This window comes from Neopelma chrysocephalum, unplaced genomic scaffold (assembly GCF_003984885.1).
Source record: "Neopelma chrysocephalum unplaced genomic scaffold, ASM398488v2 Primary Assembly neopelma1_106b, whole genome shotgun sequence".
Lineage (NCBI taxonomy): Eukaryota > Metazoa > Chordata > Aves > Passeriformes > Pipridae > Neopelma > Neopelma chrysocephalum.
The window spans coordinates 2,481,436-2,505,071 of NW_020897771.1; the positions used below are offsets into that span (position 1 = coordinate 2,481,436).

Sequence of the window (23,636 nt, forward strand, 5' to 3'; positions counted from 1 at the left end):
GAGAAAAGGTTAAATCACCCTGTGTGTTCCGGGTGAGAAAACTATGCAAAAAGAACTCCATCCATATCTGCTATGAACCAGTACAACATGACTATCTGAATAGTAACATTTTAGCATCCAAAATATTCTAATTCAAGGCACCAGGAGAAATGATCTGATATTCAGAGGATTACATATGTCTGTTGATTAGCACAGCCACTACTCTTGTTTCATATCCTTGACTAGAAAGAACAAATAAGCATGACCTTATAGTAAACACACATAAATTTGTAAGGGTTTTATATAGAGATATTCAAGTTTTAGCCTTCCATAAATCTGAGATTATTCTCCTTCCTAAAAAATATATCTATAACTAACAATGACAGAGTAATTTAACACGGCAAAATACAGCCCCTTTTTCTTTGGAAGAAAGGAATTCATCTGGAGTGGTAATGAACAAGGAGGACAGTGCTTCCTGAAACTCAGGACCTACAAATCTCCTTGATAGGGCCATGTATTGTCCTCTGTCTCAGACCAGATGAGAAAAGAACAAGAGACAACTTGGGACAGCCAGGGAAACACACAATAATCCTGTTTTCAGCAGAGGATCAAAACAAGCTTTGAGAAAACTAACTCTGGGGTTTATTTTCTTATAAAAGAAATCCATTTGTTTCCCAGTGTGCTTGAGCAGCAGGAGATCTATGAGCAACCAAAATAATGTGTACCTCAAGTCCAAAAGAGCCATAATTTATTTTAGTCACAGAGCATAAGAAGCTGCCTTCACAAAGCAGCCTCTTCCCACCCTTCCACAATCAGACTACTCGCTGCATTTTAAGAACAGACACACAAAACCACATGGAGGATCACATCTAATTAGTATTTGTTGAAGTGCATGTAGCATTCCCTGAGCATTATATGGATTTGAAACACTCTAAGCCTCTAGTTCAGCTGTCTGATAAAGCTAAAAATATTTAAGGTCTCCTTCCCTTTTTTCCCTTTCTACGTTGATTCTGTAAGATAACACAAATGCCAAAGAAATCCACTGTTTAGCTGCAGAAATTAACAATAGTCAAGGGCAGAGGAGATGGGTAAGACAATAAAAACTAACTCAAATGCCCTGGTTCACCAAGAATGAAGCACACATAAAACCAAGCAAAAAGATCAGTACGTTATCATTTTTAATGCAGCCCCAAGCCGGTTCCACTAGAGTTGAAAGTTGTCAATCAGTGCTTTAAAGCTGATGAGGAGACTCCTTTTATCAGTTCCACACCAACACATTCAATCTTCTTTTCTAAACCTGGAGAGAGCACCCGTCTTCTTTCCTCTCTGGGCTAATCAGTCTTCCTGCACCGAGACAACAGCCCACAGAAGACTGAGCCACAATGAAGATTATTCTCACCAGCACCATGAAGAGCCACGTCTAACTCTACCAACAACTTCCTCTCAATAAAAAGAAGAATTTCAAACAACAGCCATGAAATGCAAAATTTTCAGTTGCACAAACACCACTCCCACATAGAAGCTGACTGCCATCAGATTTATGAGATGTTCTATTTCCAGACATGTCCTGCAAAACCTAACACAAAGTTTGCAGTAGGAAGAAACAGGGATATGAGTTCAGAGACAAAGCAAATCACATAGTCTTGTTTCAATTATGGGACCATTTCTCATCTTAGAGAAGGAAAGTAAGAAGAGGCAAAAGAGAAAGAACAATTGCAGTTTAAAGCTTGTATCAAGGGGGTTTATATAACCCATGTTTGCTTTTTTGCTTGTTTTTGGGGATTGAAAGAAAAAGAAAGAACAAACATTACTTTGGAGGAGTAGCTGCCATAATACTCATGGAGGTGCATAATCTGGTTTCAAAGAATTGAAACTGTGAGAACAGTTCCAAACTTACTGTTCTAGCTAAGACTTTCAGCAATCAAATCACTGACACATCTCCTATACTTTCTCCCTCAAAGCATCCTGTTGTAAGTTAAGAACAGATAATAAACACCTATTTCTCACACAATAAAATAGGGGTTAGAAAGCAGTTCACTTTGTCAGAAAAATAGGTCCCACAGTTTGGATATCAAGAAAACTCTTGAGCACTCTCACTGCTATTCTGTAGGTGGAGGCTTTTCTGTTTAGATCATGTATATCTCACTCACACACAAACCTCAGACCAGATAATAATGGACCTCAATGAACCTAAGGGGGGGACAACGTGTCTGAGATTTACTGCCCTTAACACAGTGTTACCTGTTATATCAGACTGATACAATTGAACAACCGACAAAGACACTTCCCGATCAATATGGTGGAAAGAAGAGGTCACAAAACCATCACAAGAGTTTTCTTTTGTAGAGAAGTTAAAAATCTTTATATTTATGGTCCAACAGTTTGCTCCACCCTCTGTCTGCAACCTGGCCATTTAAAATTCCTCCCCTTTTGAACAGAGAGATATATTCAAGCCTTGCCTCAGACAGGTTGCATTGAGCAATGAATGGGCAAGCGACAGCCAGTTTTTGTCCTCAGTGGACAAAAACAACAAGTACAAAATGTGGCATGAGAGAGTGTCAAGGAAGTCTGATAGCTCAAGTGACAAGAACTGCGTGCAGGATGTCTACCTGCCACCTGTGTACACAATATTCAGTCCTAACCATTTCCACGGGTACTCACTCTGCTGTCAGAAACTTCAAACCTACTCAAAGCAGAAAAATAAAAGTCTCCAGAATACCAAAGAGGGAAGAAAATAAATCTAAGCAACTGTCTGCATTCCCTAAAACAAAAGACGTGAAACAAAGTGGGTTTTTCTCTCATAAAAATTAGGGGTTGCAAGACTACACTGTTTTCCATGAAACTCTTTTCAGAAATCTTGAAAGTTAATTATAATGTATTTTAATATTAGAAACAATATATAGTATTTGAAAACATGACTAACAATATACGTCAAGAGCAAATTATGCTAAGAAAGTCTGCCAAAACAGCTGGAAGTTAATGAAAAGGCAAATACACATCTTTTAATTGTCAAACCTTGAACACTGACTGCAGAAGTACCTTCAGCAAAATATTCCTCTCTTGGTTTCAGTGCAAAAAGTACTATGGGCAGTGTAAACTAAAAGGTCATACAAAGATGTCCATGCTTTGCTGCTGAGAAGGTTTTCCATGGCATTAAACTCTTGCCAGCTTCATTATTTACATGCTTCTGACATAAGCAGATTTCAGTAGTAAAGACACGCAAAAGGAAGGTTAGTTACAGGCTGGAGCTATATGTATCTCTCAGAGGGACCTATGAGAATCATATTCAATAACATAGATTGCCTTACAGTGTAAACAAAATTTAACCCAGGTGAAATGAATAAAGCAGAAAATGACTGAATTAAATGAAGATGATAGGGTGGAAATGTTTTCTATAAAGATATAGCTCCATAATATATTCATAGCCAGCAGCATTAGGACAGTTCCACACCAGTGGATGAGTTCTTATTTTAAAGCCCTTTGCTAAAACAAATAATTACGTCTACTCATTTATTTTTAGAGAAAAGACTCTCCTTTTAAATATTAATAAGTTGAGTTTTATACTGAATTTTAAATTACAGTTAGAAGTCCAATATAGGTTTTGTTTGGTTTTTTAAAATCCCAAATTATTTCCATAGTATTATTCACTTGATACTTCTTACTCAGTTACACTACATATTTACAATGTGAAGCCAAATTTGCAGCACATAATTTTAGAAATCCTCAAATCTAAATGCTGTAATACTGTCAGAATCACTCCTTGGAGAAAATGAACCATGAAATAAAAAGCTTGATCTATGAAGCATCACAAGGATACACTATCTGCCCATGACCCACATCCATCTAACCAAAGAGGGAAAAGTAAAAAAAAAATTAAAAAAAATTAAAATTCAAGAGCATCTCAATTATTTTCACCACTTGGTTACTATTCCTCAAGCATTGGAGACACCCTCCTCAGCTCCAAGGAAAAGGAATTCATGCAGTCATCTAAAGGAATTTTATATTCTCATCATCCCCGTCTCGGTAAATTAATAAATCATTGAGAGAAGGTAAAATACGTAACTAGAAACTGTTTTGCACCATATCAGCAAATCATTTTCTTGTGAAGTTGACTTTACTGCTACAGAGGTGCTATTAGAGAAACAACATTTGGGGACAATGCCTTGTAAAAGTCACCACACCAACACTGCAACTAATAGTGCCACCTCTGCCACCGATGCACCCAGAATGACCAGATGAAAGATACCATGAGTTCTCCTTTCCTTACTTATTTTTACTTGATGGTGCAGCCCTTATGTCTTTTGCCAGCCATCCTCTCCCCCCCAAACCACTCTAAATTTACATACATGCACAAAGCTCTAAAACAGATTAAAAAACAGAACTAGAATAATGAAAATATGATTTTTCTTTCACTTCTTCACTACTATATAAGAATCTCTTCCCATGGAGGCTACTCAAAATCATCTGCATAATTCTATGGATCTAGGATATGTTGTTTCAGCACAGGTATACGCTGTTATAAAACATAAGAAAAAGACATCAGAAATGTATAGCTATGTAGGCTGGGGGTTTGTTGGTTTGGGGTTTTTTTGGTACTGATCTCCATCGAGCAAATGTATACAAAAATCACAAACTGTGGTTTAGAATCAGTAATGTACAATTTAGACACAAACATTCTTGTTTTCTGAAAACAAGCAATGACCTACACCCCACAGTACACATATAATGCTATGTTAGTCCTGAAAGCATATTTTAGCAGTGCTTACAGTTACACTGAATTTAGATTAGATTATCTCACTTTCAAATTAATTTCTGTAAGTAACAGAATGCTCACAACAACACTGGGTATTTTTGAGAGGGAAGTAGAAGAAAAATAAATGAGAATTCATGAATACTGTGATTATCTGCCAACATTTACAAGCAATTTTTGCACTCCTTTCTCGGATGTTCTTAAAAGACATCACTTCAGTCAGACAAAAGCTGTGTCATACATGAATTACTTATCCACAAAATATATAGGTGCAACTAAAGGGGTTGCATGTGATTTTCTTTCTGAAAGTAGGAGGAAGCACATACAACCAAGTCAGCCCTTAATAACACAGTAATCAATTCATCTTTCCAGTATAAACTTGTCTTTTAAGGAGGCTTTACCTTGGCTTTTAATAACCCAAGGAAACAGAAAATCTTCTGTCTGGCTGTCTTAAGAGAGCTCTGTCCTTGGAGATGACTTTGCCAAATTCTCAGGATCTTTACTCATAGAAAGGAACCCAAGTGATGAGTTTGTACCAGATCTTTGTTCATCCCCTGCTTTACAAGGTGTGTGCCTGGTGTCTTGGGTGAACAGCTGCAGGCAATGTCATAACATAGTTGATTATTAAGATCAATAAACATCTATAATCTCCACCCTTTTTATATGAAAAATACTTTAACAGTTGTTTCCAAAGAAGAAATAATCTCCATGTCCATAAATTGCCATTGTCCATTATGTTAATGCTAGTTTATACAGTACCACAAAAAAGATCCTGTTTTAAATTAACAACATGACCACCTAGTCAAGATTGTTATGGATGACCTGCTCAAAATTCGAATCTGTTAAAATCTGCTTGAAATATATAATTGACAATGTATTTTTTCTTGTTTATAGTCCCTGAAGTGGATTATACACAAACTATATAGTCATATCGGATGAGATGCACTTTAAAAAGCAAGTTCTACAGTAACTCCTCAATCCACTTCCAGAATTGTCAAGGTTTTTGGGGGTTTTTTTGCCTCTTCTATGATGCAAAAACAAATTAATAACACTAAAAACATTTGAAGACTGTATACTTTCCTACATCAGCTAGAGAAAAGATGCTCTGTGCTAAGCAAGCTTCTGCTGCCTTGCTTGTGGCAGCATTCCCCAAAAGTACAAATATTCACATAACGTGCCAACATGATATACACCAGACAGAAAGATTGGAATTACACCCTCCATTCTCAAGTTTTGCTTCCATGCTCATATTCCTCAAATAAGTATAACTTATCTTCTGTGTGCACGTGACCTGATATGTCAGAATGCCAACATTACAGGGCATTTCTTCTCTCCACCTTAAACATTTTACAACACTGTACACTAATACAAGGCTTTTTTCCTGTAAAGATTAAAAATCATCCAGCCAAAATAATCAGAGCCATGAAAAAAAAGATATTCTTTACCTTCTAGTTCCCACCAGTGATTGCTCGTTCACTAGAGCAATCTGGACTTTGAGGACTGAGCAACAGCTTCATCCTGAGTCCAGAAATTTCAAATCACCTACTGACCTGGGAAGGAGCCAACCGTAATTCTTAAGTGTTATGCAAATTGTTTTAAAAATAGACAAACCACAACCTTACAATGTATCCCAATGTTTATACAGCTCGATTTTCGCCATGTCAGATAAATGACTCATACATTCTGAATCAAATATTACTCTCAAAATGTTTTTTGAATACATTTTACCACTTCCATTAATTATATTTTCTGGATTAATTTATCCTTGGCTAGCATTACACTGAGCTCTCCTTGACATCATTACTAGACAATTGAAATCCACGTGACTGCTCGTAGTAAGACAACTCGGTGGGGTAAAGACTGACGAAGCCTTTTATCACTCTGTCAGATAAATTAAGTTTTCACAAAATCCCTCTTCCCCAAATTTAATAGGTCAAGATTTTCAGCCTGTTTCAATACAACTGACAGTATAAAGAAAAGCTTATGGAAACCAGAAAGCCTATAAGGCTTTACATTTTCAAAAATACTTTGGTTTTTACTGTATCCTTCTGATATGACCAGTCCTTCAGATTAGGCATCATTTTTTATTTATACTCAAAAGTGAGACATTCTAATAGGAAGAAGAAAAAAGTTTAGGAAGTTACTCCCTGGTTTGGTTGGACTCTTTTCTTCATGACTCTAAAAAAGCTATCTTTCCTTCAGTGGAAAGCAGAAATTGCTTGTTGCACATACAGGCAGTTAATTTTAGCTTTGACTGACACAAAATTCTTCCCTCATTTAATTTCTCAATTTGGCTTAGAAAAAAATGTCTGTGCCCTTTAAGTCTGGTGCTTAAATATCCCAAGTCCCCCGGGCAGATGGTAGCTCGTTAGCCCTGTGAGGCCATCCATCTATGAGAAGGTCACTCTAAACAAACCTACGTCCTGAGGACCTCACTGCCATTGTCCAAGCTTGCTTGGCCCCGGCAGATGAACCTTAGGATTAAAGGGTGGGCTCAGTTCAGCGCAGGCTGTGTCTCACCTAAAAAATCCATTGCGCAGGCTGGAAAGGTAAAAGACCTTTCCCCAAATCTTCGTTCGCGAAGATGGGCCATTATTATTATAAAGAAGAGTGAAACATGAAATCTAGAAATGTGAACATACTATATATAAGCTTCTTTAACTAGACTGAATTTAGCATTCATGAAAAATCACATTAAATGCAATGAAGTGACATGTCTTCCATTTTTCCACAAGTTAACAGAGTAGCAATGTCAACTGTATTACATTTCTCACTTTGGATGTTCCTTCTCCCTGGAAGAATTTCCTCCAAAGGAGTTATTTCAATTTATTTTTACAGTGAATCAGTTCACTGTTGAAACTATTCAGCAAATGGACTAAGCGACCAATTTCATTTTGCTGATTGTAGCAACAAGGTATAATAATGGATTTAACACAGCAATTAATTTATTTAACACCCACTAAGGAAACTGTTAGTAACACTAGGATAACCTACAACTTTAACAAAGAGATAATAGGTCTTTTTGTAGCAGCTGGATGAGGGAGTAGTGGACTTCCTCCCTTTGTAGTTTTTTATTTAATTCTTTTCACATTTGCAAACTATATCTATCATGGAGGGGTCTGAAAAAATCCTCTCCAGTCAATTCAGTGAGACAGACATTTGATATAGAGAAATTATGCTCGATATTGATCAGATGCTGCATCCTCGGTGACCTACCACCATCCATCTACACACCCAACCCACTTTCATCTCATTCAGTAATGAGTGCACCTAATAAAACCTGCTGAGAAAAGAAAAGGATGGGGGAAGATGTGAAAAAAAAAAATCAAATCTCTCTTCAAAAAGAAACCTATGACTCACGACTCAGTCATCTCAAAAGGGAGTCCCTAGGAATAGCTGGGCATTATCACACGGTATCAGACTCCCTAACCTATAAATGATTAATGGTATCACTGAGGGACTTGTTACTGCTATCAGCACACACACCTCAAATGGCATCAGCTGCAAACTCCATAAAAGTTGGAGGAGAAACAAGATTTCAGATGAGAAAATGGAAGAAAACTTCTGAGGGATGAATAAAATCTTTACTTTCTCCACACAGTTAATGGAAAGAATTGAAAAACTCTATGTTGGACATTCCAAGGGTGAAAACCAAACCAATTAAAGATGGGGGACAGAAAGGCTTTACTAGACAATGGAAGTCTCATCCCAAAAAGGAGCTTTCATTACCTGTAGAATTCACAATCAGTAACAGACACAAAACAAAAATCCCTTGTGGTAAAGGGAGAGGGTTTTTTTCCCGTTTTGAATTCCTTTTGGACAGACTGATAGGCTTTCCAGAGCTAGGGCTGTCACAAGAGGTGGACAGGACAGGCGTCATGAAAAGGAGAGAATGAGTATTTATCAGGGAAAATCCCCTGTCACACCACTAAACTTACTTTCTGCTAACAGAAAGCTCATGGGACAGCTCATGGGCTGACACAGCTCATGGAACATTCTTTACTCAGTCTGTGGAGAAGAGAAAACAAACAAACCAACCAAAACCACTTGGTCTCTTCCTAGGAAAGCTAATCACAAAGTATTGCCAGGGACAAGTTTTTCCTCCCATCAGCCACTACCAATAACAAAACATCTCTCCCATATCGTAGTACCACCTGTGCTCCAAAACATTAAATGGAAACCTAGGAGACCTTCGTAAAACATCTCTTTATTGGAATTCAATCCTCATAAGTGGCCATGCAAGCAAATAAAATACACGTACTGGCCGTACTTTGACTGATAAACAGCGTCAATACTTCGGGAAAACCCAAGAGAAGCACCAACCTTCTCCTCGTGGCTACGAAGTAATTTCACTCCTGAGCCTGAAAACTTTCATTGGTTTTCAAGATCAGCGGCTCACCTGCAAAAGAAAGGGCAGACCCATTCTGGCAACCTGTTAAAATACTGTCTTGGAAATGAGAAAAATCTGTTTAATCTCTCTTAAACTGAGAGTGCCCACAGCCCAAGCTTGCAATGAACCAGCAGGGCTACTATAAAGAGGCTGGGTGGCTGCAGCACACGCCAGGGTGATGCATGGGATCCTCCTCAGAGTTTGTGTGCCTTTCCACTCTTCTCAGCTCCAAGAGCACCTCTGCCTACCAGCTTACAACAAGATGACGTGGTAGGTCTGCAAGAACCTCTAACAGGCCCTGGTGAACTGTGCTGTCCAGATCAGAGATATCACTACTTCCAAGACAGTGCAATGAGAAGGACAGTGGATGAGCTCACCCTCACACACCTACATGCTTGTATGCCACTTAAGAGTCATTCACATTTAAAACCACATAATTACCATCAAAAGCTGTAAGGATCCATAACCCATCACAGAAACAGCCATCCACGACGTTAAGGCACGGCTGCCACTCCATGTTAGCCAGACAGTTCTCTCAAATGAGTAATTTCTCTGACTGACATTGCCAAAGAAGGCAGAATGCAATTACCTGAGCTGAAATAGGATACAGGTTCAACTGGATCTTCGATGACCAGAAGTGTTTAGAGCTTTCATTTCATGTCTCATTCAAGAGATAAATGAGTACCATTCCAAAGATTAGATTGCCGACATACAGAGAATGTCTCTTCAGGAAAAAAATCAAATAAGAAAGGTAATTTCACTCTTTCACATAAAAACTTTACCATTTTGTTTGTCTCTGAAATGACTGATCCACTTAGAAGATATTACATGTTGAAAGAAAGAATTCAGATGTTACACAGCTTAAGTAGTAGAAAACTCCAGCTATTGAACTGCCTAAGTTGCTAAATCAGAGGTTCCTTTTTAAAAGCAAGCAAAATGATTGATGTATTTAGGAAGAACTCTATTTCTGCAAATGTGAAGGACTGAACAGATTTTTATCATAACATTATAAAAAGTTTGAAAATAACTTTGACACATAGTTCCTGGAGGTTGAGTATGGCTGTTATTTTAAAGCTGCTTCAACCATAAGGGAACTAGCAAAGAAAATATTCAACCAGAACCACCCAAATTTCCTTTTGTGCTTCATACCTACCTTACATTAAGCACAGTATTACTGTAACATCTTGCATACTCTTTCTCTGGGGACTACAGGCATGAACAAAAGCCTCACAAAAGCAACAGGAATCTGCACAGTAAGTGAGCTCTGAATCTGGAACAGGCTTTTAATGCCACACTTTCTAGGACACGGACTCGTAGGCTTTTTTCACACCCAACAGGTATTACTGTATTGATTTTTATTATTTTTTTTTTTAGTATTTCACTAGGCATGATATGTTGGATTGTGCAGAAAAAGTCCACTGTGAAGGGCAGTCTTCAGGTACATCACGTGCTTTTTTCAGAGAACACACACATCACCATCAAGGAGACTATGGATATAAAAATATTTCACCTGATACAGAAAAGGCCTTGGGAGGGGAAAAGAAAGTTTCTAAGGCTCTATATCAGCAAAATTTCCTATTTCATTCCTTCTCTGTGGTACATATGAGCACAATCCTAAATATAAACTTGTTTTCTTGACTACACACACTGATTTTAATTTAGGAGATTTTGCAAAGAGCCATCTCCTCTGGTTTCTGGGCTTCTTCACTGCAGGGTAGTATTGTACAACAAATGCAATATTCCTGGGGCAGACCGCTGAAAACCATGGGTGTTACTCTCACAAAAAACAGATACTCTAAAGGACTGAAATTCAACAGAAATTCAACATTACAGAGGCTACCTCAGGTAATAAAGAGGAGATGGCACTTCCTTCAACAAGGGTTTAACTCACATTTTCACCCTGACTCATAAAGCAAAATAATTGGATTAGTTATCCTCTTTGTACATAAGCTGCAATCTACATAAGTCACATAAGAAAGTAATTTAAGCCATTTTATTCACCTTCCAAGGATTACATGAATGGGGACGTGATCTCTTCCTCCGAATGTCAGCCCAAGGAAAGCAAGTGGGGTGATTAATTCCTATCAACATGGGAAAAGATCTTACTGGTCACATTTACTTTCTTTTGCCCTGTTGCATCACTTCTATCAGCTTAAAGCATTCCCATACCGTAATTATTTTCAGGGGAAAAAATCTTAAATTAAAAAAGAAAAACACAGGAAAACTGACTTTTTGTCAGAATTAAACACACCATAACCTCTACAACACTGGCATGTTGGTTTTCTCCATTCTCTTCACTTTTCACATTATTTCTCAAAAAGAAATTGGTTTTTGATGCTGGTTTTAATCACTGAGGCACATCTTCCCTCACTACACCTTGATTAACTTCAATGAGATCACTCACTAAATACATCAGCACTCACTGTATTAAACTTCAGGAGAAACATGGCTCCATATAGTAAAATTCTCAGAGTTGTACAAATTTTCTAAAGATACTGAATTCTCTACTCGGTTTGAATAGCATCTTACTCCTAGATTATCTAGTTAGATTTGTACCATAGATTGAGGAGTTAAGAATGGCATATTCATCATTGGTATCTTCAAGTAACACAGCTTGTTCCACACAAAAACCCCACTCTAAGTGTCTTTCATTTCACTAGAGCCATTTATTTTTCATTTCATCTCATTCAGTCGCACCAAATCCTAAGGCTTCCATTCAGGTGAAATTCCCATTGAAGTCAAGAGGATTTCTGCCTTAAAAATTATAGCTACCTTTCTGTGCCTGCTTCAGTTTTACTGAGCCTTGAGTTTTATTTCTAGGTTATCAGCAAATTTAAATATTCATGGTTGATTCTCCAATCTAGAGCTGGCTATTAATAAGAAAAAGTCAGGCGGCAAAGACCTTATTAAACTCAGTAACGTTCCCTAAATACTGCCTGCAGCTGGACAGCCTGAGGTAGTTTTTATTTCATATTTAGCTAGTCTGCTACCTAATTCTGGTACTTCTCTGTGGAATTACTGTTTTTCACTGATGTAGACATCTGTCTGGGAAAAGGAAAAAGAAAAAAAAGGGGTCACAATGTCCTGATGAACTAGGTTATAAATTAGCGTTACTGCACTGCACTCAAAAGCAGACTTGTAGGGTTTTTTTAATCATAGCAAAATGAGATGTAGTTAATTTTGTAGTTAATTCATCATGAAATTGGTATTTTAAAGCAACTGTCTTTTCTGTACAGCTCACATCACAAGAAAGGCTTCATATATAGGAGCTTCTTAGTTGCAAAACAGAGATGTCATTAATATATGAATATTTCTATTTGCTCAAACGTAGATATTTGCTCAGAAGTTTGAATGTTTCATAGCTCTCAGCCTCCTTTAATTGATTCAGTAGTGATTCTGCCACTTGAAATTAATTTAAATCCTACTGCCTGGGTCCTCAGAATCCAAGAGGAACCTGAAGCAGAATGTACCTGCGCTGAAGGTGGGGAGATGCTCTGGGTGACAAACTGGATGAACGCTAAGTCAGGGACTCAGCACTTTGTGAAAGGACCAAAGCAACATGGCCTCCAGCGGAGAACGATTTCAATGCCTCAGTTCGAGCAAGGCTTTGGCACAAAATTCAGCTGTATTGGCTCTTGGCTGTAGGAAGTTCAGCAGGAACACGGGGCTTTTATACTTAAGAGTTCGTAGTTTGCTGCTGCTTAGTTTACCTGTCTCTTTCTAAACATGATGTTCCTCTTGTAGTACTTAATTAGAATTTATGGATGAATAAACAGCCAACACCGTGTAGCAGCAGCCAAAACAAACAAAGAAAACAGGAACAAGCAAACCTCCCTTTTCCCCCGGGAATTCCAGCTGCTAAGTACAGGGCAAAGAGAGAAGCCCTAACATTTTTTTTCCTGGTTAGCTGGGATAGCAGCATGCTATCCTCACAGCATGCTCCTCTCTCACCTAGGAAAGACAGGCATCTCATTTTTGCCTGGGAATACTGCTTCCACCCCCTGCACCTTTCTCTGCATCTTCCAGGCACATGATCAAACAAATTAGGAGCACTTGTCCATTTGCATAGTTACACACAGCCTGGGGAAATGCACCAAATCCTTTGGACCAGCAGCCCTTTACACCAGAAAGATAAGTTTTCCTTCATACAAAGGTATGCAGCAAGCCCAGTCCCAGGGAAACATGAGAACTCTCACTTTAACCTCCCCTTCCCTCTGCCCTGGAAGTCACTTCAAGCTGACTTGCCAACTGGCTCCACGGGTTGCCCACAGTTAGTGGGAATGGGGACACAAGGGGTCTCAGAGAACATGTTTGGGGGAAGGACACTTGCAAAGACGTTCCAAACTGGTACAGCTCCTGTGCTCTCACCATGGGCTGCTGGGGTATCTCGGCTCTGCTGCCTGGAGCACCTTCTCCTCCTCATTCTTCACTAACCTGGGGGTCTGCAAAGCTGTTCCTTTCACGTGTCCTCACTCCTCTCTCCAGCTGCAACGGGTGCTGTGCATTAACCTTTTCCCTTTCTTAAGTTCGGTATCCCAGAGACACCACCCCCATCACTGATGGGCTTGACCTTGGCCATTGTTGGGTCCATCTCGGAGCCAGCTGGCACTGGCTCCATTGGACATGGGGGAAAACTTCTGGCAGCTTTTCACACAAGCCATTCCTGTAGCCACCCCCACTACCAAAACCTCACTGTGCAAACCCAATACGTATGACCACAAGTCATAGAAATAATAAAATATTAGGACATTAGAACCATTTGTTACTTGTCAAAATACCATCTTAGGTAACATAACAGATTAATATAGCAGTTATTTCCTTAATTAGAAACAAAGAAAAACACATAGACCCACAGACCTGAACATAACAAATAAACAATGAAAAAAGATAAAAATATTCCATTAACACCCCCCCCAAAAACTCCCCTCAACAACAACAAAACACCACCCCAAACCCAGCCTGCTTAGTGCTTTTTCCTGGCTTTTAAAACTAAAATTTACAGTATCTGAGGTTGAGTAAACAGCAAAAAAAAAAAAATGAGTCATCTCCTCATGCGATGGTCAGCCGGGTAATGAACCATGTTCTTGGTCTGGGACACTGGCACTGTGAGACAGAACAACTTTTGTCTTCCACTGAGAGTTACTTGCTGATTTGGAGACAGATGTTCCCTTGATCCTCCGAGACGGTCTTAGTCAGACTTTTTTTAGTAGATATTCTTTGATCTATTCCCTGATATCTTTACAAATGACAGTTCTGTTTTTTCCATCATATTAAGATATCACCCCTTGCCATTTTGCAATAAGCACCACTTGGGCAAATGCTGCAAACAGCTTGGCAGCAAATGGAGCAAGACAACCTCAGCCACCTGGAACATCTGCTTTCCCTGGGTCTGTCACAGCCTCAGGAGTGACATATCAACCACAACCACTGTTTTTTGTAATAAGCTAAGCATCATTCACTTCACCCCTCTTATCTTGCACTATACTGGCTTTGCCTCACCTTGAAATTAGAGACTTTAGACCCAAAATAAAGCTCAGTTCTTATTTTACGAAAGATTTTAGATAGAGAAAGGTAGGGAGTTTGGGCATTTAGCTTACTGTACTCACTGAAAAATCTTTGTCTGCTTTGCTTTGGTTTTTATTTGCTCATTTTTTAAACCACGTTCCTTGACTGAAATGTCTTTGATAGATACATGCCTAAAGACTGATCCAGCTTAGGAATCAAATAAATGGCACACAGAAATACAATTCTCACATTTCCTCCATCTCTAGGGCCTGAAGTATTACAGATTGTAGGGAGTTTTACCCAAAGGACTGCAGAAGACATATTCCAGAAGAAGTCACTTAAGGGAAGAGAAGGGAACAAAAAGAAGTATGCAGCTTCTCAGACAACAAGTCCAGATTCTGCCAACTATTATGAAACAAATCAGCTAAAGACCTCTTCATTTCCATGATGTACACATCACATATCCAAGATAAAAGCACAGCAACATTTCATTACACACCTGTGGAATCTGGGAACAATCCACATGTGCAACACCGTAAGGCTTGATTTACTTATTCATATGCAATGTAATTATTGGGATTCAAAGCACATTTCTCAGCCATGCTACACACTGAAAAATGACCTCTCACCCCAATATTAAATGATTCTTTGCAGGCACAGCCCAAAACAGCACGAAAAAATAACCCCAGTAATTATCACACCTTGATGCTCAGCTGCCATGTTTTACCCTCGCTTCTGACTGTTTATAATCAGCAGGTTATTCTTTGACATCTCTCTATCATTCTATGAGAAAACTGTTTTCCACTGCTTTACAAAGACTGTAAATACACATGTATTGCTACCACAAAAATATCCACCTCTCTGAGCTCCAGCCTACACAACATCCTTCTAATCTACCAGAAACATATTTCCCATTCATTGTGTACCAGTTCAGACAGCAGCTGTCACGAGCCAGGGGAGAAAAGGTGCGATGCAATTGTGTTGAATCCCTTTTGGAGGCAACGCCCCACCATTGCCAGAAGGCCTCCTGCAGCCTTTGGAAAAATACTGCACTTTCCTTTCCTTGCCCCTGGTTGGGAACCCACTGCTTCAAACCCTTCTGCTTTTCCTGCTCATGACCCAAATTTATAATTTGTACAGACAGATACCGTAACTGACCCCCACAGCTGAAATTTCTGCCACTGCTGGTGACCATCCCAGAGCTGTACAGATGTTGACAGGTATTTCTTAGTCCCACGCTGAACTCCAGCACATGCAGGCAGGTGTTCAAGGAATGCTTGCAATTTTGAGGCACTCAATTCTGTGTTTACTCCTGCCTTTGATATCATAGATTGTCCTGCCTATCTCATCCTCAGCACTTCATTAGTGGCAGTGGTTAATGCTCCAGAAATACAGGATAACTGTGAACCTGTCCAAAAACCGTCACAAAAACTCCACTGACCTGTGGCTCATCCACAGACAGAAAAAAAGCAGCTCAATGAATGATCAGAGTTTTTGTGTTTTAAAGGTGTCCAAAATGTGAGATGGATGGAAAACTAGGGCATTTGAGTTCATGCTGCCAGGAATTCTCACAGAGTACTGTATTTGCATTCCTCCCTGCACACCAAAATGTCTCTCAGAAACCTTTAACAGGGATCCCTGTGAAGAATGCACCCAGCCTTAAGCCAACAGTGTTACATACAGCTAAGGATGCCTATCTCCAGTTCAGCTGTCAGGCACATACATGCTGGAATGATACAGCAATGTCAGTAAAAATTCTAACATCAGAAGTTTCCAACACAAATATCACAACTGTGCTAAATATGATCACAAATGGTAATAATCACAGAGATCACAGATTTCAGCCCTGGCCAGCGAAACACAAAATAAACAAAGAATTGATTTGGAGACAGAATCAGATCCTAAATAGAAAATGACAAAAATGCAGTTGGAAGTACCAAGCACACACTTAAAAAAACAGCATTATAAAGAATGAATGGAGAGAGGAATTACTCGACAGTATCTCTGAATATCAATTTGCAGTTCACCTTCAAAAAGAAAAGATAGCCCACAAATGTTAAGATGATTCCTTATGTCAGGCAAAGCAACTGGCAAAAGGTAATTCTTCTTAGCAGCATGTTGAATTATGTATTTGTACATAAGCCTTAAATGTGTATTTTAATTTCACCTAAGTAAATTACCAGCATAAATCCTACCCTTCTCAAATATCTCAGAATTTTTAATTAACCTAATACCATCATTTCAACCAGGCAGTCAGAAACGATGAGTAACATATGATTCATATTCAGAAGTAAATGCACCTGCTTTTCAACATTTCTAATTACTGGCTCATTTTACCCTTTAAATGGCGATGAAGCCAATTTGGGTCACACTGTTTTTAGCCAGTGACAAGTCCTTTCAGCTCACAAATAATGTATAAGGAATTGCTGTGTTGTCAGTTTGAAGGACATTTTCAAATGCACCGTGGCAAATTGAATATATTGCCAAAACACATCATTTTACTTCTGATATGCATCACTTCACCATGAGCTTCCACCAGACAAGGTTTTGCCAAGAACATTTAAGCTTTGATTTGAAGTGATGCCCCACCATTTCATCGTCTTTGGTCTGTGTCATAATAGTCGAGGCAGTGCTACCATATGTTAAATATAACAAAGTGCTTATTTCTAATGGTACAGTGAACAGGAAAACAAACAGACATGGGTTTTGAATACTTAGGTGCCCTTTAAAAACACTGTAGCAAACTGCAGTGAGACTGTGAGAAAAGTCTTTACCGAACTGCCTCCTCTTCCTGACAGCATTACAGTAACCAGGGAAGCAAAGGGAAGCAAACCCTGCTTTGAAAGTGGTTCATCACCTTTCTACTCTGAACATTTAGTTTGTCCAGGACATGCACCTTCAGAAGGCTGAAGCTGTTCTCACGTACCTCTGATAGGCACTTACCCACTGGAATACGCATGTGACATAGGGTGTATCTGCTGAAGTTTTCAAACCCTCTAACACCACTAAAATGTGACAAATTCTCATACACAAAGCCCTATTCATTCTCAAACCAGCTTGCACGTCAGGTTTCTCAGTTACCATCATTATCTTGATTTGCAGCATACTGGTAAATCCTATACATCTTCAAAGAAAAAAATAAACCGACTTCTGGTTCAAGTTGTATAGATTTTATTCACAGAAGCTATCTTCTTCTGACATCTACCTCTAAATTGCTTGATATAATGAGAGTACCATGCCTGCCATGCTTCCTTTACTTGGTGTGCTAACTCATATTTTAGATCAAAACAATACAAAAGGCATGAAAAACACAGGAGTCAAAACTGGTTATGTCCTCCATTTATCAATTTTAAACCATCACTTCAACAGCTTAAAGACTCTGTGCTCTAGTTATGAAAGTCCCTTTACAGCTATAAGAAAAAAGAATGTTCTAAGGCTCTTGGGTGAAAGAAACAGAAGCAGAGAAGCTGAAAGCTGGGCTCAACTCCTGGGTAGGCAGAACACCTTTGGGCAACACTGGTACTGGTTTTGCAGCACTGTATTCTCACGCACATAGAACACATCTCAAGCATCCTGCATCCCTCTGAGAGTACTGATCTCTCTGACTAGCAGTGGTTTTAGAAAGGAATGAGCAAATTACTCATGGGAGAGAGTAACTAGCAGGAAGGATCAGCAGCTAGGGGGCTGTGGTAGGTGGGGCTCTGAGGTAGGAACATCTTGTGTTAGTTCCCCATTATATTGCCAGTACTCACTGCTGGATGGCAGGAGGCTTTTCTATTTAAAACATGGCAAGTGGCTGGAGTTTTTTCTATTTGAAACAAATAACCCAAAGGCCATGGGTAAAAAAAAAATTAAGTCATCAAATTTGTTCTGGATGATGTGAAAATATTAATGTTCTAGTTCATTCTTAAATAATCATAAACAGTGCTGACCACTGGAAACTATGGGCTTTTATTATGCAGTGATTTGACTACATTCAGAAGAGGATTTAGCAGTTTTCAGAAGCTACTTAAAGCAGATTTGTTGACAACTGGGCTTAAGTGACTTTAATAAACACACAAATTACTGCACAATCTCTGGGTTACAAGTGATTCCAATAATTTAAGTTGAACAGTTATTTCTTTGTTTTCTTTTTTTTGTTCTTAAAAAATTTATCAACTATAATCTCATCCATGCTACAGCATGCAACTTGCATTAACAACCCGCTTCATATCCAACAGTAAATACAAGTGCAGTTTATTAACAAAACATGCAGTGCAAAAAACTCTCATTAGTTAATGTTGGTTAAGTGACATATAACAGCAATAAATACCAACCAAAATAAAATCCCAAATCTCCTCTATAAAGAATCTAATAAGAGCCATTTAAGGTAGAGAAGGAACCAGTTCTTCATGAAATTAAGAGAAAGGTGGAACTATGAGGCTGCCAGAAGCAAATCTTGAAACAGAAAAATCTGGGAAAAGGTAGATTCTAATCATGACTAGTGAGTACCTTGGAATAGGCTGTGATTCTATAAAAAACCTCTGTGACTTAGAAACAAATCAAATCTTGAGAATTCAATAACTTGAAGCGAAATGCAAGCATCTGAATTCTTGTCTAATTTGCACAACAAATTCAGAAAAAGCAGAAGGAAACAAGGAAGGAAAAGCAGAAGCTTGCACCACAGGAAACAGATGGAGTAAATATTTTTCATTTGATATCCCTTCTAATTAACTAAAAGTGTCATGAGAAGCAAAAGCTGATAAAACCCCTGATAAAATTAAACATGGAAAGTTTTAAACAAGACTAACTTTCAAAGACTAAGTTTGGAAATGGCAGAAATGGAACAGTCATATCTTCAATGGAGAGAAAATATCAAGCAGAATGAACGAATGGAAAGTAATTATTTCTTCAGTATATCATATTTCTCATTACCAAAGAAGGTGTTTTTCAGTAAAACTTTACCTTTCTCACAGTGACTTCCTGTGAATCCAGAAGGGCAGACACATTTGTTAGGGGCTACACAAGTTCCACCATATCTGCACCCTTCTTCACAGAATGCTGCAAGATAAAAGGAATATGTGGGTAATACATCACTTAAAAAAAAAACATGTATTTGCAGGATAACGAGAAAAACAACTAAATCCTAAGCAAGTAACAGAATTCAGCATATTAAAATTCAGTCCACCTGCAAACACAAAGAGGAGTAACTCAAAGGACAAGAGGAAAAATCTCAGATTACATCGTAGGCAAACCACCTCACCGATAAAAGATTAGTAACCATCTGGAAGAAGAGGAGAGGGGAAAAATACATCATATGATTTTAATGGGGCTGATCTTCTTTCAATTATACAAACATTCATATTACAATTACAATACCCTGGTAACCCACAGAAAACAGGCTGGTCAGATGGTGTCAACTGCTTTGTTCCTCACTTCTATCCAATACATTTCACTGAAATGTCTGCAAACACACAATATTTTGCTTTTTTATTTTTTATTTTTAAGAGGAATTTTATTTTATTTTTTATGGAATCAAGGAATTAAAAATGGTGAGGGTTATGACTGAAAACAGAGAAGGACTCAACCCCAAGATAATGCCTCTCCTGAGGTGTGATTTTTGACAGAGCAGTTCCCAAGTACTTTAGAAGTGTGTTTGACCAATAACTAGGGTTTGAAACAACTGATGGATCTCATCTTTTCTTGTGAGCACTGTGTGATGATGTTCCTCCTGCTCACAGCTGGTTTAGCAGAAAGTCCACTGAGTGTGCAAGTATGCAGGTGAATGTTACTCTTTTTTATTTCTTTTTATTGTGTGTGTGAAGGTAGCAGGACTGAGGTAAGAAGAGGAAAGGAAATGACATCAGGACATTTATCTATTTTGTACTGGTAACTTGAATAAGACCTTTGCTATGACTAAGAGCAGGCCCCACCCCTAACACACTCCCCCCCCTAGATATTTATTGAACTTCACAGGTTACTCACTGAGTTTGACTGCATTTATGAGGGAAGTTACAATTAATATTTAAACAGCAGCTCTCTGCATCTAAGCTAATAACAGATTTGCAAAGTGTTTCCTGCAAGCTAAAATCACAGATGGAGTGTTGGCAAAGAGATGTTACAAATGCTATGAAAAGGCTTGAAGTGCTAGATAACAGAAGAAATGTTTAAGATTTATTTTCCAATGCACTAAAAAGAAGAATAAAGTGAATAAAGTACTAGGCAATAAAAAGAATCTTTTTCAATTGTTAACCACTTAGAGAAAAAAAGCACATCATGATATCTCTTGTCTGAACTGATAGACACATCTGCTTTACTGTAAATATATAATTCATAGCATGCCATACTGTTTTGTGGAGGATAGCACGGGGAGAAGAATGCTACAGTGGTTTAGAGAAGACAGGAGTAGAACATCCTGAGCACTCCTGTGACTGGAGCAAGGCAGCAGTGTGGAGAAACCACAGTTCTGGCCCAGTGACACTTCCTGCTCATCAATGCACACACTCCATATGGGAATCTTCTGAAATGCTCCTAATTTGAAACCAGCCAATTTCTACTGTATGGGAAGAAAAGAAATCTGGTTTAAGAGTAGTATTTTGTGGTTTTTTACATATAAATATTTGTAGAAAAGCATAATTGTGCAGAAAGCTGAAAGTATGAAACATAGCTCCAAAATATATAAAAAACCGTGACAAGACTTAAAGGATTCCTTCCAGAGCTCATCTCTGGTTTTACCATTCTCAGAGAAGATGCAAGTTAAATTCTACATCTGCATTTTTTTCTGCTTTGAGAGTAAGTAGAGACTTCTGTGAAGAAGTAATACATTTCTGCACATATCAAAAGAACTAAAATTTGTGGCAGAGGGGGAAAAAACGAAAGATAATGGCAAAAAAGTGAATAGTTCATCCTCAATATACATCACATTGTACTGGGAAAGAATCACATGGGACTCTTAAAGGAATTCATAAAGGGCATAAAAAAGATGATGTTTACTGTCTATAACAATGATGTATGTCCACTGAAAGTTATTAGTGCTGAGAGGGAGAGGTAGGTAAGAGGGCTTCAGTTAGAGCATTCATGCACCTTCTTTGCCACCATAATGGGTGCTACCAACTTACTAATGTGAAATGTCTGCTTCTTACAATCAATCCTATTAGTAGGTCAGCAGAGCGAGGTGGTGTTTTCTTCTGTTCTCATTTAAAATTTCTAACACAGAAAGGCTTATGACACAGGGCTGGTCATGTAAAAGATTTTCCCATCAGGGCTTCTGTGTTATGTCAGTGCAGCAGTCAGGTCTTGACATGTACAGGCACAGCCACGTGTGCCATTCCCATTTGGGAGAGAGAGAGTGGGATGCCTGCCGTGGGCTAAAACTCTATCTTTCTATTCCTTCCTACATATCCATATCCAAACACACCTCCTATATGCATATTCAAATGTGCTAGCACTTACTTGTTGAGTATTTTGAAATCTCACATCATAGCAATTTACAGCAAAAAGAAGAGGAAAACAAAAAAGAAAAAACCACAACAATATTGGTACAGGGACACCCTGAAGAACTACAGGTTGTTGTGAGAAGGGACTCTGTACTGTCCAGGAGTCACCCAGGCACCAGCTTGTTACACAGAAGTTCGAGGATGAAGCTGAGCAATGGCTGTAGAAGGAAAGAATTCAACTGTCCAGTTCAATTTTTGTAGATGCTGAAAAATCCTCCACAACACAGACTAAGTATGCTTGTCCTCATTGCTCAGGCTTTGGTGGATTTGGGGGATGTGATTCATTCTTATATTTTTATGCAAGAAAAGAAAACCCCAAGGAAGAGTGCCAGCATTATCCTGCTGTTCCCCAGATGGTTATTCTACAAACCCTCTCGTTCCTGCATTGTAGGCTTGTAGGAAATAGGAACATCAAACCCACAAATCTCAGAGCACAGTTACGAAATCAAAATATTTGTCCAAAGGCTACTTTCCTTAAGTGCTAGAAAAATAGTTCACAGTTTTATCTGTAGTACTGATAGCACTACTCTAAATTTTAAGAATGCTCAATACCTCTAATAATAGGAAGACAGTTTCAATTGCTAGCAATTTTAACAAACTTCACTTATTTGAAGTCTTTTCTCTCATAGTCAGGCCTCTGGCTGAAGCCTTTTAGAACATTTTATCAAAATTCATTCATTGCCAACAGTGAGATTTTTCCTTTACACCATTAGCAGAAGAAATTAATTAAGGGAAATCTTTACATCCCTTCTGTATCCATGCCTTATGGACAAGAGGACCTAACAGGGAGAGCTCAGTGACTGAACAGGAAATCAACTGGAGTGCCTGGGCTTTCCTGAAGCTACTTGCTTTGGTGCTTGTGCTTTGTTATATGTCTTATGGGCTCTAGGGTATAGATTTCCATTCTGGTTTAGACTCTTCAAAATCAAAAATCTATCGGGAGGGGCTGGGGATCCACCAGTACCACAGAACTAGGAGTTATAAACCTTGATTGCAGATTCCCTCCTGCTCAAAGTTAACACAAGGAAGATAAATCATGGCTGGATCGAACATTGCTGATGTATTCCCATAAGTAGATCCTGTCTCTGAAATTATTTGCAGGCTGGAAACCTCTTTAAAAAGGAGAGTGGTTACTGAATTTACCATAGAGGTTTTATCAAGCAAATTAAGTGAGGAAGCCATTAGGGTAAAGTCTACACAGGCAAATTTCCGTTGTTAAGAGATTTATTCAGTATTCTGTACATAAAGGAAGCAGAATCTATTGATTTCAGAAGGCTTCTGCCAAAGTGAACAGACCTCTGTAATGCCAACAGATTTCTTCCACCAAAATAAAAGCCTTTATCATACAAAGACCTTTCCTAAAGAGACATAATTTCTCTGCAGAGGAGGAATTTTATTTTTGATGCACATCCTCCTTAATGATGAATCTGTAGAGAACAGAAACAGCCAAAATTTTAAGTCTGAATATGTCATTTTTGTGATGATGTTGGAGGGATGGGAGAGTTTCACTGCAGAGCTCCACAAAGAGCAGCATGAA

At 38.6% G+C, this 23,636-nt stretch overlaps 1 protein-coding gene across 4 annotated transcripts in view; it reads right to left on the minus strand.

The window, feature by feature from the left end:
• NELL1 (neural EGFL like 1) overlaps positions 1 to 23,636 on the minus strand; it is a 283,038-nt gene that overhangs the window by 45,397 nt on the left and 214,005 nt on the right. For all 4 annotated transcript variants that reach the window (XM_027696334.1, XM_027696335.1, XM_027696333.1 and 1 more), the window contains one exon: positions 19,569 to 19,664. In XM_027696334.1, coding sequence (XP_027552135.1) covers positions 19,569 to 19,664 — 96 coding nt within the window. The remainder of the gene's footprint in view (positions 1 to 19,568; positions 19,665 to 23,636) is intronic.